The sequence below is a fragment of the Lepus europaeus genome, chromosome 11 (assembly GCF_033115175.1).
Source record: "Lepus europaeus isolate LE1 chromosome 11, mLepTim1.pri, whole genome shotgun sequence".
Lineage (NCBI taxonomy): Eukaryota > Metazoa > Chordata > Mammalia > Lagomorpha > Leporidae > Lepus > Lepus europaeus.
The window spans coordinates 80,488,963-80,512,016 of NC_084837.1; the positions used below are offsets into that span (position 1 = coordinate 80,488,963).

At 41.1% G+C, this 23,054-nt stretch overlaps 1 protein-coding gene across 5 annotated transcripts in view; it reads left to right on the forward strand.

Moving 5' to 3' along the window:
• MINDY2 (MINDY lysine 48 deubiquitinase 2) overlaps nucleotides 1-23,054 on the forward strand; it is a 105,032-nt gene that overhangs the window by 40,795 nt on the left and 41,183 nt on the right. For all 5 annotated transcript variants that reach the window (XM_062206016.1, XM_062206015.1, XM_062206017.1 and 2 more), the window contains exons 4-5: nucleotides 4,371-4,529; nucleotides 18,282-18,384. In XM_062206016.1, the coding sequence (XP_062062000.1) occupies nucleotides 4,371-4,529; nucleotides 18,282-18,384 (262 nt within the window). The remainder of the gene's footprint in view (nucleotides 1-4,370; nucleotides 4,530-18,281; nucleotides 18,385-23,054) is intronic.

The following is a 23,054-nucleotide window of genomic DNA, read 5'->3' on the forward strand; positions in this document are numbered from 1 at the left end:
AGTGCTTGGGCCCTGCACCCTCATGGGAGACCAGGAGAAGCACCTGGCTCCTGCCTTCGGATCAGCGTGATGCGCCTGCCGCAGCACGCTGACCGCAGTGGCCATTGGAGGGTGAACCAACGGCAAAAGGAAGATCTTTCTCTTGTCTCTCTCTCTCTCACTGTCCACTCTGCCTGTCAAAAAACAAACAAACAAAAAAACTAGTCCTCATTACAGACGATGTGATCACATTTATTGAAAAAAATTGGTATTCGTTTTGGTCTCTATTCAGGTTTTATTTTTCAAGAGACTACCCTCTTTCTTTTTCTATCCTTAAAAAAATTTCTTAGCAGTTTTAAGTCCAGTGCATTCACTGCAAAACTAAGTGTAGAAAGTACAGACACTTTTCATATACCTCTTCTGCCTCCTAAACCCACATGCACAGTCTCTCCTACTGTAAACATCCTGTACCAGAGTAATACATCTCTTGTATTGAGAATTGAGAAACTACGCCATATATCATAGTCACTCAAAGTCCATAATTTATGTTAGGGTTCACAGTTTGTATTGCATATTCTTTGGGTTTAGACAGGTATTTAATGACATATATCCAGCATTTCAATATTATGCAGAATAGTTTGTTTTAAAAACCCTCCATGCCTTGCCTATTTATCCCTCCTTTCTAATCCCTGATTTTTTTTGGTTTAATTTTGTTTTTTTACTGTCTCCATAGTTCTGCCTTTTCCAGAATGTGGTTTGGAATCTTATAGTATGGAACCTTTTCAGATTGTCTTCTTTCACTTAGTAATCTAAGTTTCTTCCATGTCTTTCATGGATTAATCACTCATTTCTATTTTTTGATTGTGGTAAAACCCACACAATTTAAATTTTTTCCCCTTAGCCATTTTTAAATGTACAGTTCTGTCATGTTAACTATGTTCTTAGTGTTTTTTAATGGATCTGTGCAAATTTTTATCTTATAAAATTGAAATTCTCAGGCCAGCCAAGTAATGAAAGTCAACAGAGTGCCTTCCCCTAGGAGGTTCACACCTCCCTTAGGATATACCCCATGTGAAGAGATAGATAGGTCTGGGCCTCTGAACTTACAAGGCCTAAAGCCCACCAGATTATTATCAAGCCCCTTCTATCAGGTTCTATTTGCCTCTCAATCAGAAAACTTAATTGTAGCTTAGACAGCACCTTTCTTAGCTCCTCTAATAATGACTCTGTCCTTTGTTCTAGACCCTGTCTAGGGCACTTGGGTCTCATTCCTTCGTAATCATAACCTCTACTCTACCACCAATGGCTCTACTCCCAACCTGTGTGTACTGGTGGTCCTCTTCCCCACTTAATGCTGTATAATTGTTCAAACCTGGTTAAGGCCACTCTTAGGATCATTGGTTACTATCCTCACCCTGTCTTTTATGACCTTGTCTAAATATGATCAGAGTCGGCAAACTTGGAAGGCTTCCATAGCCTTGGCAACTCATGACGACAGCCTAGGGTGGTTACTGGCACCATAAACTAGAGTGTCAATTTGTTGGGTCAACAACAGGAGTCACGGTGCACTTGCTCCTCATGTGGGATCTCTGTCCTTAATGTGCTGTACATTGTGATTTAATGCTATAACTAGTACTCCAACAGTATGTTTCACTTTGTGTTTCTATGTGGGTGCAAACTGTTGAAATCTTTATACTAAATTGATCTTCTGTATATAAAGAGAATTGAAAATGAATCTTGATGCAAATGGAAGGGGAGAGGGAGCGGGAGAGGGGAGGGTTGCGGGTGAGAGGGAAGTTATGGGAGGGGGAAGCCATTGTAATCCATAAGCTGTACATTGGAAATTTATATTCATTAAATAAAAGTTTAAAGAAAAAGAAAAAGAAAAAATATAAAAAATAAAATAAAATAAAATTGAAATTCTGTGCACATCAAACAGTAGGCCTCCATTTCCCATTCCCACAAGATCATGAAAACCATCCTTGTACTTTCTGTTATGATTTTGGCTACTCTAGATATCATGTATAAGTGGAATCACATAGCATTTGTATTTTTGTGACTGGCTTGTTTCACTCAGCATAATATCCTCAAGGATATTCATCCATATTGTAATATGTGATAGGATTTCTTGTGTATTAAAGCTAAATAATATCGCATTGTATATATGTACCACATTTTCTTTATTCATTTGTTAATGGACAGTTGGGCTGATTCCATGTCTTGGGTGTTATAAAGGTGCGATGAACATGGGTCTGCAAATATCTTTTTGAGATCCTTCTTTGAGTTATTTTAGATCCATACCCAGAAGTGAGAAAGATCATTTTCTTTGACTTGATAAACTTTTGGTTTTAGATTTCCTGTTCTAAAGTAGGTCCTTTATTCCTTCCATTATGTACAACATTATTTTGCTGTAGTAAAACACCATATTGTGTGTTTACATTTTTGTTTTTTCCAGTAGAACTTTTGTTGCATGGGAACAGAAACTTTGTTTTATTCATTGTTACACAAAGGGCTTCAAAAAAAGTTTGTGAAAAATGGAATTAAAACATAATGTATAGGGCAGGCATTTGGCCAAGCAATTCAGACGCCTGTGTCACACATTGAAGCCCCTGAGTTTGATTCTGTGCTCCAACTTCTTGGTAACGCATACCCTGGGAGGCAGCCGCATTGGCTCAAGTAATTAATTCCATGCTCACTTGGTTAATCCTCCGCCTGCGGCGCCAGCATCCCATATGGGTGCCACGTTTTAGTCCTGGTTGCTCCTCTTCCAGTCCAGCTCTCTGCTGTGGCCCGGGAAGGCAGTGGAGGATGGCCCAGGTGCTTGGGCCCCTGCACCCGCATGGAAGACCAGGAGGAAGCACCCGGCTCCTGGCTTCGGATTGGTGCAGCACGCTGGCCGTGTAGGCCATTTGGGGGTGAACCAATGGAAGGAAGACCTTTCTCTCTGTCTCTCTCACTGTCTAACTCTGCCTGTCAAATTAAAAAAAAAAAAATTCATGCCACCCACATAGGAGACCTGGATTGAGTTCCCAGTTCTGGGCTCCCAACTTTGACCCTCCTAGTCACTGTAGGCATTTGGAGTGTGAACCAGTGGGTGGGAGCTCTCCTCTTCTGTCTCTCTCTTTCTATCTCTCAAATAAACAAATTAAAAAAGGGACTGGCATTGTGGCACAGCAGATTAAGCTGCTGCCTGCAACACTGGTATCCCGTATGGATACCAGTTCGAGTCCTGGCTGCTCCACTTCTAATCTAGCTCAGTGCTAATGCTCCTGAGAAGGTGGCAGAGAATTGTCAAAATGCTTGGGCCCCTGCCCCTGCCACCCATGTGGGAGACCCAGATGGAGTTTCAGTCTCCTGGCTTCAGCCTGGCCCAGCCCTGGTCCTTGCAGGCATTTGGGGAATAAACCAAGGGATGGAGGATCTCTCGCTTTCTCTCTCTCTCTTTCTCTCTCTCTCTCTCTCTCTCTCTCTGTGTGTGTGTGTATACTTTCTGTAATTCTGCCTTTCAAATAAGCAAATCTAAAACACACACACACACACACATCCTGGGGCCAGCATTGCGGAATAGTGGGTTAAACCACCCCCTGTGACACTAGCATACCATATAAGCAATGATTCAAGTCCCAACTGCTCCACTTCCAATCCAGCTCTCTGCTAATGCTTCTGGGAATGCAGCAAGTTTAGGTCCCTGCACCCACGTGGGAGACCCAGATGAAGTTCCTGGCTTCTGTCTGGCCCAGCCTTGGCTATTGTGGCCTTCTGGGGAGAGAACCAGCTGATATAAGATGACACTCTCTTTCTGTCTCTCTTTCTCTCTATTGCTCTGACTTTCAGATAAATCTTTAGAAAAAAAATCCTTGAATTTTTTAAAGTCCCCTTGTATTGTTGGAATTCATATTAATGCCTGGTACATAATAGGTACTTTTTTTTTTAAAGATTTATTTATATATTTGAAAGAGTTACATAGAGGAGAGGCAGAGAGAGAGAGGTCTTCCATCTGTTGGTTCACTCCCCAATTGGCCACAATGGCTGGAGCTGCGCCAATCCGAAGCCAGGAGCTAGGAGCTTCTTCCAGGTCTCCCATGCAGGTGCAGGGGCCCAAGGACTTGGGCCATCTTCTACTGCTTTCCCAAGCCATAGCAGAGAGCTGGATCAGAAGAGGAGCAGCTGGGACTAGAACTGGCGCTCACATGGGATGCCAGCACTTCAGGCCAGGGCATTAACCTGCTGTGCCACAGCGCCGGTCCCCTTAATAGGTACTTATAAATAAAAAATCTGTTGAAGCGATTAATAAATTGGATAAAACAATATTAAAAATCACTGTGTTTGTACTTAAATTTTTTTTTTGTTTTGATCATTCTGACATATATCTTTCCTCTTTGTATTTTCAGAATATGAGTGATGCTATGGCAATTTTGCACAAACTACAGACAGGCCTAGATGTAAATGTACGATTTACTGGTGTTCGAGTATTTGAATATACACCGGAATGCATAGTATTTGATCTTCTTGATATTCCTTTGTACCACGGGTGGTTAGTAGATCCTCAGGTGAGTAGAAGAATTTAAATTATATAAACTCAAATGCAGTAAAAATTTATTAATTTGTCTATCTACATTTATATTTTTGGACATTTATATTTTTGTGCTTTTACCCAGAATTAGCCAAGTTATGAGCCTAAGAGCACTGTCAAGTCTTCCCAAGACTTCTGACTCAACTGCAGGGAACTAGAGTCCAAATTCAGAGTTTTAATCCACAGAAGACCACCCTCATTTCTCATACCAATTCCAAGTTCAGAGATTCCCAAACTACCCTCATGTTTAATCATTTGCTGCAAAGATTCACAGAGCCCACTGGAACCTAGGGTATTCACCATTATGGTTTATTATCCTGAAAAGATATGGCTAAAATTAGTCAAAGAAAGAGATTTGCAGGGCAGAGCTTATGAAGGTTCCAAATATAAAGATTCCGTTGTCCTTAACTTGTTACCTTCTTGGAATTGATGTGTGAAACTATGTCGGGAATGTTGCCAGTCTTAAAAGCTCACCCAACCATCAGTATTCAGATTTTTTTTTTTTTTTTTTAATTTCGTTATGTAGGTAACGATTGGTTAACTGGCTAATTGTCCATGTAGTTGAAATCTGTCTCTGCCCTTCCCTCCCCTAGTGGGCTCACCTCATTAGTGTAAACCATAGGTAAGGTCCAAGAGTCCCACTTTGAATTACCAAGCCCTATTTCTAGGGGAATCTTGAAGGATTAGAGGCTATTTCCCAAGAGTTAGGACAAAAGCCAGACCTCCCTTTTGACTAGGCCATATTCTTTTCAGTATGGCTTTTTTTTTTTTTTTTTTTTTTTTTTTTTGACAGGCAGAGTGGACAGTGAGAGAGACAGACAGAGAGAAGGGTCTTCCTTTGCCGTTGGTTCACCCTCCAATGGCCACCGTGCTGCGGCCGGCGCACCGCGCTGATCCAATGGCGGGAGCCAGGTGCTTATCCTGGTCTCCCATGGGGTGCAGGGCCCAAGGACTTGGGCCATCCTCCACTGCACTCCCTGGCCACAGCAGAGAGCTGGCCTGGAAGAGGGGCAACCGGGACAGAATCTGGCGCCCTGACCGGGACTAGAACTTGGTGTGCCGGCGCTGCAAGGCGGAGGATTAGCCTGTTGAGCCATGGCGCCGGCCTAAGTATGGCTTTGAGAAGATATTTTGCATCACTCCACATTTACCAAAAAAAAAAAAAAAAAAAAAAAAAAAAAAAGGCACCCCCATATTCCCATCACTCTAACTGTAGGTTTCTAAGTATAGTGACCCTAGGTGTTTACTCATGTAGCATTCCAGATTGTGCTTCCTGGCAAGTACATTAGTTTCCTACAAGAAGTAGATAACACGCTGGAGAATAACTGAGAAATGTTAAAGGAAGAGAATATTTACAAAGATGTGGGCAGTTTAGGGAAACAAACAAGGGATGGTAAACATTCTAGAATTAGCGATATCAAAAAACGATTGCTTTCCTAACTCTGAGGAGTCAAGAAGAGGAACTAGTCAGCAGAACTTAGCAAGACCAATTAATTACTAAATCATAGGGTTACTGGCCAGGAGCTGTGGGCTTTAGTAGAAGAATGTGGTTGCTACCAAGCTGTGGCCGAGCAAAGACAGAGTGAAGATAATGTTCTCTGACTTCCACTCTGATTTTCTCCAGTTGCTCCCATTGACCAAACCCATCTAACTAGAGAGTAAGAATTCCAGTTGCTGCAGTCCATAGAGGTCAGCCTCCCAAGTTCAGTGGAGGATACATCTGAAAGGGCAAAAGGAAGAAATACTTCCTTTATCATATACTGAGTCTTATGTAGGCTAGAGTCTTCTCTAATCCATTGATCTGTCTTATGACTATGCCTGTATTCTTTTAATAATATTGTAGCTTATATACATGGTTTCTAAAATTACAAAGTACAATAAAAATTTCAAAATATTGTTTCTTAATTATGAACTGTAAAAGAAAAATGAAAGGAATTAAACCAGCTAATAGTTCTCAAATTCATATTTTTTATGGTATAAGATAAAGATTTGCTTTTTTAAAATGAACGTTTTATTTGGGGGTAAATATGGGTTCACATACAGTTGTAAGAAATATGACCATTTACCCAGTTTTTCCCAAGGGTAACATATCGTAAAATTTTAGTAAAATATTAAAACCAGGAAATTGGCATTAACAAAGAAAGCCAAGATATAGACATTTCCATCACCATAAGAAACTCTCCTGCTGCCTTTTTTAGACACACTTACTTCTCTCCCACCCGTACATCTCCTTAAATCCTTGGCAAGTAATCTGTTCTTTACTTCTGTAATTTTATTTCAAGAATATTGTATAAGTTAAGTAATGTAGAATATAATCTTCTGTGATGGGCTGTTTTTTTACTTATCATAAGTCTCTGTAGCATCCTGGTAATTGGATATATCAATAGTTTGCTCCTTTCTGTTACTCAGTAGTATGCCATGATTTGGGTAGACCACAGGTTCATCAATTTACCATTTAAAGAACATGTCGTCTTTTTTTCAGTTCATGGCTGTTATGAATAAAGCTATTATAAACAGCTCTGCAAAGGTTTTTGTTTTCATTTCTTGAGGTTAAATGCCCAGGGTTGCAATTACCATGTATTTTTTTAAGAAACTATCAAGCTATTTATCAGAAAAGAAAGTCTATGCCAAAAATTGACATTTCCACTAATAGTGTATTAGTAATCTAGTTTTTCTGCATTGTGACATCATTTGATATTGTCACACTTTTTTATTTTAACTATTGTGATGGTTACATTATGATATTTTAAGGAAATTTTAATATACACATCTCTTAGTGACTAATGATGTCAAATATATTCCATGTGATTGTTTCCCATATGTATATCCTCTTCAGCAAAATGTCTCTTCATGTCTCTTGCCCATTGTCTATTTAGGCTGGTTCTTCAGAGTTAAGTTTTGAGTTTTTATGTATTCTAAATACTAATTCTTTGTCAGGTATAGGTTTTACAAGTATTTTCTCCCAATCTGTAGCTTCTTCATGTTCTTTTTAAAACCTTTTTTTATTTATGTATTTATTTGAAAGACAGAGTGACATAGATATTTCCCATCCACTGGTTCATTCTCCAAAATGGCTACAAGAGCCAAGGCTGGGCTGGGCTGAAACCAGGAGGCTGGAACTCCATCTGGTCTCCCAAATGGTTGGTAGAGACCCAAGTACATGGGTCAGCTTCTGCTGCTTTCCCAGGCACATTAGCAGGGAGCTGGATTGGAAGCAGAGCAGCTGGGACTGTCATTATGTCTCTGATATGGCATGCTGACATTGCAAGTGATGGCTTAGCCTGCCATGCCACAATACTGGCCCATGTAGCTGGGTTTTTCATCATCTTTGGAAGATCTTTAGAGATTAAAAGGGTTTTTAATTTTAATGGACTCCATTTTATCATTTCTCCCTTGTGCTTCATGCTTTTAGTGTTAAGTCTAAAAATTCTACCAAGCTCTCTCTATTTTTTTTGAGATTTCCTTTTTTTTTCTTTTTTTTGGACAGAGTTACAGAGGGAAGGGGGGAGGAAAGAGAGAGAGATGTGGAGACAGAGATCTTCCATCTACTGATTTGTTCCCTAAATGACCACAATGGCTGGGACTGGGTCAAACTGAAGCAGGGAGCTAGGAGCTTCACCTGGGTCTCCCATGTGGATGGCCAGGGCCCAAGGACTTGACCTATTCTCTGCAGCTTTCCCAGGCACATTGGCAGAGGGCTGTATCACAAGTGGAACAGCTGGGACTTGAACCAGCACTCACGTAGGATGCTGGCACTGCATATGGCGGCTTAACCTGCTGCACCACAACCCTGATCCCTATATTCTTACTATTTTTATGCTTTTTTGTTCCTATAGTTGATGTTTAACACTAAGTCCATGATCCATTTTGAGTTAATTTTGTGAAAGGTAAAAGGCATAGATTTCAGTTTTGTTTTTGTGTTTGTTTTGTTTGTTTTGCCAATGGATGTCCACTTGTTCTAGTGGTATTTAGTTTGTACTTATCACTTCAGTGAATTTTAGAACATTTTTATCACCCCCAAAATGAATCCTGTGAGCTGAACATCTTGGCACTATGGGTTAAGCTGCCTTTTGGGATACCCACATGCCATATTAGAGTGCTGGCTCCAGTCCCAAAACCTCCCTTACTGATCCAGCTTTCTGCTAATGCATCCTGGGAAGTAGTAGATGATGGCTCACATGTTTGGACCTCTATCACGCGTATGGGGACCTGGATGGATTTCCAGGCTCCTGGCTTTGGCCTGGCCCAGCCCTGGCTGTTAGGGGCATTTGGGAAATGAACCCAAGTATGGGCTCTCTCTGTCTGTCTCTGTCACCCTGCCTTTCAAGTAGATGAAAATAAATAAAAGTAAACATTGAAAAGAAACAAACAAAACTGCTCTATTCCTCCCAATCTTCCCACCCTACTTAATATTTCTAGAGATTTGGCTATTTTTTATGTTTTATGTAAATGGAAGCATACAGTAATGCAGTCTTTTGTGTTTGACTTCTTTCACTTAAGCATGCTGGTTTCAAGGTTCATCTGTATTCTGTGATGTGTCAGTTCATCATTTCTTTAAAAATAATGTGACATATTTCCCTTTCTCTTAGGTATATTCCTAGGAGTGGAATTGATGGGTCATATGAAAACTGTGTTTAACCTTTTGAGGAAATTATGTAATATTTTTCAAACTGGCTGTACCATTTTACATAAACACCAGCAGTGTATGTGTGTGTGTGTATGTGTGTGAAGGTCCTAATTTCTTTACATCCTTACTAGTACCTACCATTTTCTGTTGTTTTGATTATAGTAATCTTAATAATTGTAGATTCATATCTCCTTGTGGTTTTTTGTTTTTTTTTTTTTTGACAGGCAGAGTGGACAGTGAGAGAGAGACAGAGAGAAAGGTCTTCCTTTTGCCGTTGGTTCACCCTCCAATGGCCACCGCGGTTGGCGCGCTGTGGCCGGCGCACCGCGCTGATCCGATGGCAGGAGCCAGGGGCTTATCCTGGTCTCCCATGGGGTGCAGGGCCCAAGGACTTGGGCCATCCTCCACTGCACTCCCTGGCCACAGCAGAGAGCTGGCCTGGAAGAGGGGCAACCGGGACAGGATCGGTGCCCCGACCGGGACTAGAACCTGGTGTGCCAGCGCCGCAAGGCGGAGGATTAGCCTAGTGAGCCGCGGCGCCGGCTTTTTTACATTTTTCTGATGATTAGTGATGTTTTATCTTTTCATGTGCTTATTGGCCATATGTATATCTTCTTTAATGAATTATCTATTCCAATTCTTGGCCTTTTTATTTTTTTAAAGATTTATTTATTTTATTTGAAAGGCAGAGTTACAGAGAGAGAAAGAGAGGTTTTCTGTCTGCTAGTTAACTCCCCAGATGGCCACAATGGCCAGAGTTGCACCCATCGAAAGCAGGAGCCAGGAGCTTCTTCCAGGTCTCCCATGTGGGTGCAGGGGCCCAAGGACTCGGGCCATCTTCCACTGCTTTCCCATTCCATGACAGAAAGTTGGATCAGAAGTGGAGTTGCTGGCCAGCGCATGGCTCACTAGGCTAATCCTCCGCCTTGGGTGCCGGCACACCGGGTTCTAGTCCCAGTCGGGGCACCGGACACTGTCCCGGTTGCCCCTCTTCCAGGCCAGCTCTCTGCTGTGGCCAGGGAGTGCAGTGGAGGATGGCCCAAGTCCTTGGGCCCTGCACCCCATGGGAGACCAGGAGAAGCACCTGGCTCCTGCCTTTGGATCAGTGCAGTGCGCTGGCTGCGGTGGCCATTGGAGGGTGAACCAACAGCACAAGGAAGGCCTTTCTTTCTGTCTCTCTCTCTCTCTCTCTCGCTATCCACTCTGCCTGTCAAAAAAAAAGAAGTGGAGTAGCCAAGACTCAAACCAGCGCCCATATGGGATGCCAGCACTGCAGGCAAGGGCTTTACCCACTGCGCCACAGTGCTGGCCCCAGAAATATTATTTTTTCCCTATTGAATTATCTTGTCACTCAGAATGATCTTGAAAATAACTCCTTCTGTTTTATTTCCTAGAAAGTCTCCAATGTAATTAAAATAATATTTAAAGTCTTTACTGTAATTTTTTATATGCTGTGTGATTTAGACTCTGCCTATCTGTCCAACTGCATCTCATGTACTTTTCATGCTTTTTTTTTTTTTTTTTTTTTACTCTTTAGCAACACTGCTGCCTTTTTGTTCTTCAGACATGTCAAGCTCATTCTTATTTCAGTATTAATACTTACTGATTGCTCACTGTGGAATATTGTCCTCCTAACTTAACACATTATTCTTCCAGATCTTCTGGTTCTTCATTATTCTGGTCTTAGGTCAAATATCATCTTGTCAGAGAGGCTCTTCTTGACTGACTGATTGAAATTAATCATTTTCCCTTTCCTCTCTCATTGCCGTGGCAGCCATTTGGGGGGTGAACCAATGGAAAGAAGACCTTTCTCTCTGTCTCTCTCTCTCTCTCTCTCTCTAACTCTGCCTGTAAAAAAAAAAAAGAAAAAATAAACTTTAAGTCAAAGCATTACTAATGATAAAATATTTAATTTACAAAGAAGATATAATCATTTAAAATTCGTGGGCTCCTTGAAACACACGGAACAGAAACGCTGTGATTGTTCATATCTTGGACACAAGAGAAGTACTATAGGTAAAGATAACTTTTTGTCAATAAAAAACAAAATTTGTATGTATCTAATAATGTAACCTCAAACTACATCAGAAAAATTGAATGAAATTAGAAAAATAGATTGCCACAGTGACAGATTTTAATATACCATTCCCTGTAACTAATAGAGGAAGCAAAAAAAGAAAACCTGATAAACCATGCTTTTTAAAAATTAATAAACTTGTTATTTTAGAATAATTGCAGATTTATAGGGAAATTATAAAGGTATTGCAGTGAATTCCCTTGTACTGTACAGCCTGTGTTCTCTAATGTTAACATCCCACTTGAGCGTGGTACATGTATCAAAACTATAAAATGGAATATTGGTATATTATTATTACCTTAATAACAGTCTTCATTCAGATTTCACAGATTTTTTTCGGCTTGGGTTTTTGTTGATATTGTTGCAGAATCCAGAGTATCACATTGTGTTTAATCATCATGTCTTCTTATCACGCACTTCTGTCTTCCCTTCTTTTTTACAACTCTGACTGCACAATCATTTCATACACGTGTGAAATTTATAAAAATTGATCTGACACTATGCCATAAGACAAATTTCTAAGGATTTAAAATATACAGAGAATGGAATAGTATTTGACCAATAGAAAAATAATAATTTAGAAACTGGATCAAGAAAATCATAATGAAACTTAAGTTTGCATGTTTTAAAGTGTGTTTATTTGAAGGGGAGGGTGCCAGAGAGAGAAGTCTTCCATCTGCTGGTTCATTCCCTAAATGATTGCAATAACCAGAGTTGGGCCTAGTCAAAGCCAGAAGCCAAGAATTCCATCCTGGTCTCCTACATGCGTGGCAAGGGTCCAAGAACTTGGGCTATCTTCTGCCTTCCCAGGCACATTAGAAGGAAATTGGATTGGAAGCAGAACAGGTGGGACTCATACTGGCACTGAAATGTGGGATCCTGTCATCATAAGCTATGTCTTAACCCAATATACCACAATGCTGGATGCTAGGGTATATTTTGAATTGTACAATAACTAAAATCATGCAAAACTTGGCCAATGCGAAGCCAGGAGCCAGGAGCCTCTTCTGGATCTCCCACATGGGTGTAGGGCCCCAAAGTACTTGAGCCATCTTTCACTGCTTTCCCAGGCCACAGCAAAGAGCTGGATCGAAAGTGGAGCAGCCAAGACTTGAACCGGCGCCCATATGGGATGCTGGCACTGCAGGTGGCAATTTTACCTGCTACGGCACAGCACTAGCCCCCATGACTACAATTTTAAAGGTGTCAGTTCTCTCAGACGTGAATTATAATTTCAATACAATCCTAAACCGTATCTCAGCAGATTTGTATGGAGCAGTAGTGGACTGTGACAAGTTGATTCCCTGATTTTTATGTGGAAATGGAAAGGGCCAAGAATAAAAGCCAAGATATTCTTGAAGTGGAGCAAGTAGGGAGGGTCTGCTCTTTCAAACAAGAAATATTTTGAACTACCATGATTTGGAATTAGATCAATCCAGCTCTCTGGGGGCCGGTGCTGTGGTACAGTGGGCTAAGCCTCCGCCTGCAGTGCTGGCATCCTGTATAGTCCCCAATTCTAGTCCCGGCTGCTCCTTTTCTGACCCAGCTCTATGCTATGGCCTAGGAAAGCAGTGGAGGATGGCCCAAGTGCTTGGGCCCATGCACCCACGAGGGAGACCCAGAAGAAGCTCCTGGTTCTTGGCTTCAGATCAGCTCAGCCCCAGCAGTTGCAGCAATTTGGGGAATGAACCAGCAGATAGAAGACCTCTCCCTCTCTGTCTTTCCTTCTCATTGTCTGTAACTCTACCTCTCAGATAAATAAATAAAATCTTTTAAAAAAAAAAATTAAGCTCTGCTAATGGTTTGGGAAAAACAGCAGAAGGGGTTGGGCCCCTGCAGCCTCGGGAGAGCTGGAAGAAGGTTAAGATTCCATTTCAGCCTGGCTCAGCCATGACTGTTGTGGCCGTTTAGGGAGTGAACCAATGGAAGGAAGATTCTCATTATCTATCTACTACTCTCCCTTTCTGTCTTTCTATCCTCCTCCTCCTCATCATCTTTTTTTCTGTAACTCTGCTTTTCAAATAAATAAAAAATCTTTAAAAAAATTAGATCAATAACAAATAGAAGCCTATACTTAGAGAGACAGAAAATAAGGTAAGATATTATAGGCAATGTGGGAATATAGTTCTTTCCCTACAAGGTGCTAACACAATTAGATAGCCACACAGGAAAAAAAGCAATTATTTTCTACAACTCAGGTCATAAAATTTTATTCTGTGTACATTCAAGTTTAACTGTAAAATTTAAAACTACAGAAGTTAAAAACTGCAGAAGTTTGAAATTAAGTACCTGACCGTATAATGAGGAAGGATTTCTTTCTTTCTTTTCTTTCTTTTATATTTTTTTAAAGATATATTTAATTGAAGGGCAGAGTTACAGTGAGGCAGAGAGAGAGAGAGAGAGAGAGATCTTCCATTCTTTGGTTCACTCCCCAAGTGGCCACAGTGACTGGAGCTGGGCTGATCCTAAGCCAGGAGCCAGTAACTTCTTCCAGGCCACAGCGGAGAACTGGATCACAAGTGTAGCAGCAGGATCTCAAACCAGCACCCATATGGGTTGCCAGCGTTGCAGGTGGCAGCTTTACCCTCTGTGTCACAGCACTGGCCCCAATACAGAGGGATTTTTAAAACAAGAATCAAAACCATTAGCTATAAAGGAAACTTTGATACGCCATTGAATAATTTTTTAAAAGATAGCCAATCCAGTGGAAAAAAGGAACAATGATTTGAATAGGTACATAACAAAAATAGATATCCAAATAACCAATGAACATACAAAGTAGTCATCAGGGAAATACAAATCACATCAAAATGAGATGCCACTCATCACACTGGCTAACATTCAGCATTGGCATTGTGCACCACACTGATGAGCACTCTGCTGGTGAGAATGCACATTGACCATCTACTTTGGGAAATACGTTGGTTTATTTAGTAAAGTTGGGGATAAGCATACTTTAAGACTTAGCAGGTAAGGCCGGCGCCGCGGCTCAATAGGCTAGTCCTCCGCCTAGCGGCACCAGCACACCAGATTCTAGTCCCAGTCGGGGCCCCGGATTCTGTCCCAGTTGCCCCTCTTCCAGGCCAGCTCTCTGCTATGGCCTGGGAATGCAGTGGAGGATGGCCCAGGTGCTTGGGCCCTGCACCCCATGGGAGAACAGGAGAAGCACCTGGCTCCTGCCTTCGGATCAGCGCGGTGCGCCGGCAGCAGCGCGCCAGCCGCAGCAGCCATTGGAGGGTGAACCAACGGCAAAAGGAAGACCTTTCTCTCTCTCTCTCTCTCTCTCTCTCTCACTGTCCACTCTGCCTGTCAAAAAAAAAAAACCAACAAAAAACAAAACTTAGGAAGTAGGCTGGCACCATGGCTTACTAGGCTAATCCTCCGCCTGTGGTGCTGGCACCCCGGGTTCTAGTCCCAGTCGAGGCACCAGATTCTGTCCTGGTTACTCCTCTTCCAGTCCAGCTCTCTGCTGTGGCCCAGGAGTGCAGTGGAGGATGGCCCAGGTCCTTGGGTCCTGCACCTGCATGGGAGACCGGGAGGAAACACCTGGCTCCTGGCTTCGGATCCACACAGTGCACCGGCTGTAGCAGCCATTTGGGGGGTGAACCAGTGGAGGGAGGACCTTTCTCTCTCTCTTTCTCTCTCACTGTCTAACTCTGCCTGTCAAAAAAAAAGCCTTAAAAAAAAAAAAAAAAAAAGACTTAGCAAGTTGACAAGGCACAAACCATAGATTAATCTTTGATGTGTGGAAGGAGGATAAATGTACAAAAATGTTTATAGTAGTATTATTTTCCATAGCCTGAAACTGAAAACAACTAAAAAATCAAAAGACAAATAAATAAGTTTATTATGGTTTATCTGTGCTATACTGCAATGAAAACTAACAGTTGTATACCACATTTATTTAGCTTACTGTTTGTTTTTACTCTAGAATGTAAGCTTTTAAAAAAAGATTTTATGGCCGGCGCTGTGGCTTAACAGGCTAATCCTCTGCCTTGCGGCGCCGGCACACCAGGTTCTAGTCCCAGTTGGGGCACCGGGTTCTATCCCGGTTGTCCCTCTTCCAGGCCAGCTCTCTGCTGTGGCCCAGGAGTGCAGTGGAGGATGGCCCAAGTGCTTGGGCCCTGTACCCGCATGGGAGACCAGGAGAAGCACCTGGCTCCTGGCTTCGGATCAGCGAGATGCGCCGGCCGCAGCGGCCATTAGAGGGTGAACCAGCGGCAAAAAGGAAGACCTTTCTCTCTGTCTCTCTCTCTAACTATCCACTCTCCCTGTCAAAAAAAAAAAAAATTATTTTTTGTTTATTTGAATGGAATAGAGATAGTGACAGAGACAGAGAGATCTGCCATATGCTGATTCACTCTCCAGCTGGCTGCCATGGCCCATCAAGTTCTCCCACATGATGGCAGGATCCAAGCGCTTGGGCCTTCTTCTGCTGCTTTCCTAGGCACATTAGCAGTGAGCTGGATCAGAAATGGCGCAACTGGGACTCAAAGCAGCGCTCTGATATGGGATGCCAGTGTTTGCAAGTGGAGGCTTAATCCACTGTGCCATAACACTGACCTGTAGAATATAAGTTTTATGAAAACATACATGCTTTTGTTCACTATTGTATCTGAAGCTTCTCTAAAAGCATCTGCTATGTAGTATGTAATAGGCACCCTCAAAAATTGAGTGAAATATTAATGTAGAGATTCTGCCTATGAACATTTATTGGTAATGTTATTGCTAATCTATAGAAACATACTGATATTTGTATATTGATTTTTGTATTTATTCTAGTTATGATTTTGTGGATTCCTTGAAAATTCAGATTCTTTGGAAAGACTTGATGAAGTTGGGTCACTAAAGAAAAATACTGTAAGCAGTAAAATATTGAGGATAATAATGAGTATCTATAGAGACTGCTCCCTCAAATTGTTTAAGAATCTATGTTCTTTTTTTTTTTTTTTTTAAGATTTACTTATATTTGAGAGGCAGAATTATAGAGTGAAAGGGAAAGACAGAGGAGAGTGGTCTTCCATCCTCTTGTTCACTCCCCAAATGGCTACAATGGCCAGAGCTGGACCAGACCAAAGCCAGGAGCCAAGGAGCAGGAGCTTCATCCACATGGGTGCAGGGGCCCAAGCACTTGGGCCATCTTCTGCTGCCTTCCCAGGACATTAGCAGAGAGTTGGGTCAGAAGTGGAGCAGCGGGAATTCCATTGCCCACATGGGATACCAGCGCTGCAGGTGGAGGTGTAACATACTATACCACAGTGCTGGCCTCAAGAGTCTATGTTCTTGTTTCAAATAAATTAAAAGTGGAAGGTTGATAAGGGAAAGATGGCCAAGCAGGTAAGACGCTGGTTAGGACACTCATGTCTCCTGTCAGAGAACCTGGGTTTCACTCCAGGTTCCTGTTAATGCAGACCCTGAGAGACAGTGGTGATGGCCCAAGTAATTAGATTCCTGTCATCAAACATAGGAGACTTTTTTTGAGTTCCCAGCTCCTGGCCTCAGCCCCTCACCATTGTGGACATTTAGGGAATAAACTAGTGAATGAAAGAACTCGCTCTGTGTTTCTGTCTTTGTCTTTGTTTCTCTCTACATAGCAAAAAACAAAAACAACAAAACTGGAAGGCATAAATGGATATTTTTAAGTGAGTTTTATAGAATCATAGCCCAAAGACCCTCTCTCAAAGAAAAAGCCTTATTTGGCCCTACATAAAAAAACTGACAGGTGGATACATACCTTTTTGTATTTTAAGGTAATGTATTTAGGATATGTCTAACATTTCCCACAACTTCCTGCATTGATGTTTTCAGTTAGCTGATCTTCTTAACCAACCATCATTCCCAGTTGCCAGAGTTAAAAGGCTTTTACCATCACTGAATTTTACAGGAACAAGGAAAATTAATTATGAGGGATCTTCCAAAAATTCATGATAAATATATATTACGAAAAAACCATATATGGATTTCAGTTTTTTGGCACCAAACTAAACTTTTCCATTTTCTGCAGACTTTTTGAAGTACCTTCATATAGTCTAGAGCAGTGATTCTCAAACTTTGTTTTGCATGAGAATCACCTGGACAATAGAATGGAAACAGACAACTGAGAAGCAACTTGAGCCTGGAATTCCTTTAGATGTTTTTACCAAACTCACCAGGTTTGAGCACTACTGCTCCATTACTTGTGAAGACATATGTTAAGACCATGATATGCAAAGAATACATATTCAAAATAATAACTTAAATGTAGGTAGAAAGCATTAACCCTCTTATTTTTATTTATATCATTATTTAATTGGCGTTTTGTTTTGTTGTGTATAGCATATTAGTAGATTTATAATGATTTATAAGTAAATCGAAATACATTTTTAGGGATGAGAAGACAAGCAAAATAAGTTGTATAAGCAGCAGAAACCTCCTTTTCTTCAGTAGTCAAAGCAGAGTATAACGGAGGGAGAATAGAGATGCTCAGTTTTATTTTACTATAGCTTTAATGTTTGAATTTACCTTACTACTGTACTTTTAAAGACAAAAACTAAGAATCATGAGATAAATACTGTCCCTGCTTAACATGTATTAACCTTTCTTCTAGGAAATAACATTAGTTATCTCTATCTCTATTATACTTTTCTAGGAACTAAAAATAGAAGAACTCTGTTAATCCTATAAATTAGCATTTTTAGTGAAACATTTGTTTCTTAGCTTAAAAAAAATGAAATTTTCTTAGCTTTCTTCCTGAAGTACTTACATTTTATTTTAGTCACTGAAATACATCTTTACAACCTTAAGAAATGAAATGTAATAATTCCATTTCATCATTTTTCACATAATTGAAATATAACTGCAGTATTTTTCATAATGTGTTATATTGAGCTGGAAACTGTTGGATGTTGATTTTAATGCTGATTTTTATAAGTAATACCTTAATATTTAATATTTTATTAGAATAAAACCCTAAAGAGTGATTTGGATTTCTTTTGTTCCTGTTTCTAACCTTACCATGATTAGTGAGACAGTCATTTGTTTTCTAGATTGATGACATTGTAAAAGCTGTTGGTAACTGCAGCTACAACCAACTAGTGGAGAAGATCATCTCTTGTAAGCAGTCAGACAATAGTGAGCTGGTTAGTGAAGGTGGGTGAGTGCTGCTATTACCTGGCTTTTTTATTCTTGGAAAAATAATTTGTCTTACAGTTTAATATTTTTGAAATTTCTTCAGGATAACTTCTAAAAAATACCAGTGATGCTCCTTGTAGGAATTAAAAGATTATATGATTCATAAAGATACCCTTTTCACTTGTAAAATCAGGCTTCAGTTATAAAAATCTTCTTTGGAACCACTTGCTACCTTTGTAGGGCCAATTACTCAGAGGTTACTCATAATTACCCTGTTTGTTTTAAGATTTATTTATTGGCCAGCGCTGTGGCTTAACAGGCTAATCCTCCGCCTTGCGGCGTCGGCACACCGGGTTCTAGTCCCGGTTGGGGTGCCGGATTCTATCCTGGTTGCCCCTCTTCCAGGCCAGCTCTCTGCTGTGGCCCAGGAAGGCAGTGGAGGATGGCCCAAGTTCTTGGGCCCTGCACCGGCATGGGAGACCAGGAGAAGCACCTGGCTCCTGGCTTCGGATCAGCGAGATGCGCTGGCCGCAGCGGCCATTGGAGGGTGAACCAACGGCAAAAAGGAAGACCTTTCTCTCTGTCTCTCTCTCTCTCACTATCCATTCTGCCTGTCAAAAAAATTTTTTTTAAAAAGATTTATTTATTTATTTATTTATTTGAAAGGCAGAGAGAGAGAGGTCTTCCATCCACTTGTTTACTCCCCAAATGTCTACAATGGCCAGAGCTGTGCCAGTTCAAAGCCAGGAGCCAGGAACTTCTTCCATGTCTCCCACATGGGTGCAGGGGCCCAAGAATCTGGGCCATCTTCCATTGCTTTCCTAGGCCACAGCAGAGCTGGATCTGAAGTAAAGCAGCTAAGATTTGAACCAGCACCTGTATGGGATGCCAGCACTGAGGCGGCAGCTTTACCCCATACATCACAGTGTCAGCCCTCATAATTCCCCTTTTAAGAAAGGATTACTTTGGAGGAGTACTTGAAAAGACTTTCTACGTTATCCTGAACACTTCAGTTGACTGAGATGAGTAGTATAGTGCTCAAGTGTCCTAGTTGGATGGCCATCAGCCTTATGTTTCAGTACAATACAATATAGGAAAGCCCCATTCTGGATCAGAGTATACCTCTGAACATTAGTTTTCCCAATCCTTAACTAAATGGAATTGCTAAATTCATCATCACAAGAGCAGCTTAATGTTTTTTTTAGCTGAGTTCTAGTTAATGATGGCAAAAGGAGATTTGAAGACCAAATGCATTCTGATGGACTTTCTCTAACACTCACTTCATTTTTTCATAAATATACACAAATATTGGGGCTGCTATCCTCATTTCCTTGAAAGGTAAAGAAAAGAAAGAGAAATCTTAGAAGCAAGGGATGAACTTTCATCATTTTCCCTCAGACACACAAGTATTTTTACGAGGTATAATAAAAGCTGATTATAATAGCATGTTTAAAAAATAACTAAGAATATATGAGCATATAGAACATATGCATGAATCCTATATCGTATTCACCAGAACTCAACTGATTTTTCAGTTATAAGACATTTAACATATTTATGCAAAAGAAGCAAGTATTAACAAAATACATAGTATTTTAGTTGAGATTTATCTTAGTCTTTTAGTTACAATAAACATATAAACGTATAGGGACATTGGTAATTAATTTGTATGGCAACTCTTTCATTAACAACTTAAGGCAGTAAAGTTTAAATTTCAGAGGGAAAGGAGCAACACAAGCTGTTATAAAATATTATTCCTCAGGGCTGGCACTGTGGCATAGCAGGTAAAGCCACCGCCTGCAGTGCTGGCCTACCATATGGGCACCCGTTCGAGTTCTGTCTGCTCCACTTCCAATCGAGTTCTCTGCTATCGCTTGGGAAAGCAGTGGAAGATGGCTCAAGTCCTTGGGCCCCTCTACCCAGGTGAGAGACCTGGAAGAAGTGACAGGCTCCTGGCTTCAGATCAGCCCATCTCCTGTTGTTGCAGCCATTTGGGGAGTGAACCAGTGGATGAAGATATCTCTTTATCTCTCTTTCTCTCTGCCTCTGTAATGCCATCTTTCAAATAAATAAATAAATAAGTTTTTTAAAGACTATTATTCCTTAGTTAACAAATTTCCACTCAGTAGAACTTTGCTTTCCTTGTCCAAGGTCTTGTTACCAGAAATATTCTTTAAAAAAAAAAATGCCTATAGAAAAAATTGCTATCTGTAGAATTCTGCTTTAATGGTAGTAGCCAATATACTGCTATAGTCAGGTCATTCAATGGTAATCGAGAAATGAAAGAAATCAGAAAGTGGTAACAAAAAGAATAATAGCCAAGAAATAATATGAGTAAACAGATATATAAAGGAAGAAGCTATGGGAGGTGCTGGTGTTGTGGTGTGCCTGGTTAAGCTGTAACCTTCAATGTTGGCATCCCATATTGGAGTGCCAGTTTGACTCCCAGCTGCTTTGCTTCTGATGCAGCTCCCTGTTAGTGTTATTGGGAAAGCTTAGAGGAAGACAGCCCAAGTACTTGGGCCCCTACTACTAACAGGGGACACCTGGATGGAGTTCCAGTCTCCTGACTTCTTCCTGTTCAACCTGGGCTGTTGCAGCCATTTGGGGAGTGAAGACCAGCAGATGGAAAATTTATTTCTCTCTTTTTCTTTTTTATATTTTTTAAAGATTTGATTTATTTATTTGAAAGGCAGAATTACATAGAAAGGGAGAGACAGAGAGAAAGGTCTTCCATCCACTGGTTCACTCCGCAAATGGTTCCAATGGCCAGAGCTGAGCCCATCTGAAGCCAGGAGCCAGGAGCTTCCTCCAGGTTTCCCAAATGGGTGCAGGAACCCAAGCACTTGGGCCATCCTCTGCTGCCTTCCCAGGCCATTAGCAGGGAGCTGGATCGAAGTGGAGAGGTCAGGACACAAACTGGTGCCTGTATGGGATGCGGGTGTTACAGGCGCAGGCTTAGCCCATTATGCCACAGTGCCAGCCTCCTCTTTCTCTTTCGTCTCTCCCCCTCTCTCTGTTATCCTGCTTTTCAAATAAATAAAAAAAGTCTTAAAAAGCAAATAGTAGTAGTGGAGGCAGCAGCAACAGCTAAGGGAAATATGACAGCATCTTTCCCAAGCTCAGCTACCGTGGAACAAGGATAAGCCTTAATAATATACTAGCTAACAAAATGAACAGCAACAAAAATCAATCCCACTCACCATTTCCTTTTTCTTTAGCATTACAACTATTATTTCTCTCACATTGATTCCTCAGAATCACAAAAATCTTTGGATAGCTAATTTGTGTCATATAGGTTGAACATCCCTAATATGAAAATCCAAAATTCAAACTGCTTAAAGGTTTAAAATGTTTGAATGCTGACATATGCTCAAAAAGGATTGCATTTGGTGCTGGTGTTGTGGCATAGAGGGTAAGGCCACCACCTGTAATGCCAGCATCCCATATGGATGCTGATTCAAGTTCCAGCTGCTCCACTTCTGATCCAGATCCCTGCTAATGAGCCTGGGAAAGCAATGGAAGATGGCCCAAATCCTTTGGCCCCTCCACTCGCATGGGAGACATGGAAGAAGCTCCTAGTTGTGGCTCTTAGCTTCCTGCTTGGCCAACCCCAGCTGTTGGGGCCATCTGGGGAGTGAACCAGTGGATGGAAGATCTCTTACTCCTTCTCACTAACTCTGCCTTTCAGTAAATAACTCTTTAAAAAAGTTTGAATTTCAGAACGTTCTGAATTTCAGGTTTTTGGAATAGGGATGCTCAATCAGTAGAGAATATGCAAATACTCTGAAACCCAAAAAATTCTTTTTATTTATTTATTTATTGACAGGCAGAGTGGACAGTGAGAGAGAGAGAGAGAGAGAGAGAAGGGTCTTCCTTTGCCGTTGGTTCACCCTCCAATGGCCGCCGCAGCTGGCGCACTGCGGCTGGCGCACCGCGGTGATCCGATGACAGGAGCCAGGTGCTTCTCCTGGTCTCCCATGCAGGTGCAAGGACCCAAGCACTTGGGCCATCCTCCACTGCACTCCTGAGCCATAGCAGAGAGCTGGCCTGGAAGAGGGGCAATCGGGACAGCATCCAGTGCCCTGACTGGGACTAGAACCCATTGTGCTAGCGCCGCAAGGCGGAGGATTAGCTAGTGAGCCGCGACGTCGGCCCCCCAAAAATTCTAAAATCTGAAACCTTTCTGGTCCCAAGCATTCTAGATAAGTTCTCAGCCTTTATGGATAATTCAGGAAAACCATCTTGATAAAAGGTGGAAAGTTTCACTCTCTGAAGTGTTATATAATTTTCAGGTAATATGTATCTGACATATTTATTGATAATTTTGATGCATAAATTTTATGATAAAATTCGGCATATCAAATTTCTGTATTCAGGAATAATTGTATGTGGAATTCAGTACAGCTAAAAGGCTAAACTAGTTTTTTGTTTATGGGAAGCTACAAATATATATACTGTCTGAAATAATTATTCAATGCTAATAATTACTTATATAGGCATTATGAAATCATATTGGAAATTAAAAGCCATAATGGACATTTTAACCTAGTTATAGCAATTAACTTTCCTCCATCATTTTTCTTTGTCAGGTTCTCTTGAGTATAGTGTTCAACTGAAGTGATTTGGTTTCTTTTTCTATTCGGCCTATAGCTGTAGATTTCCTTTTGAATAAATAAAATATTAAA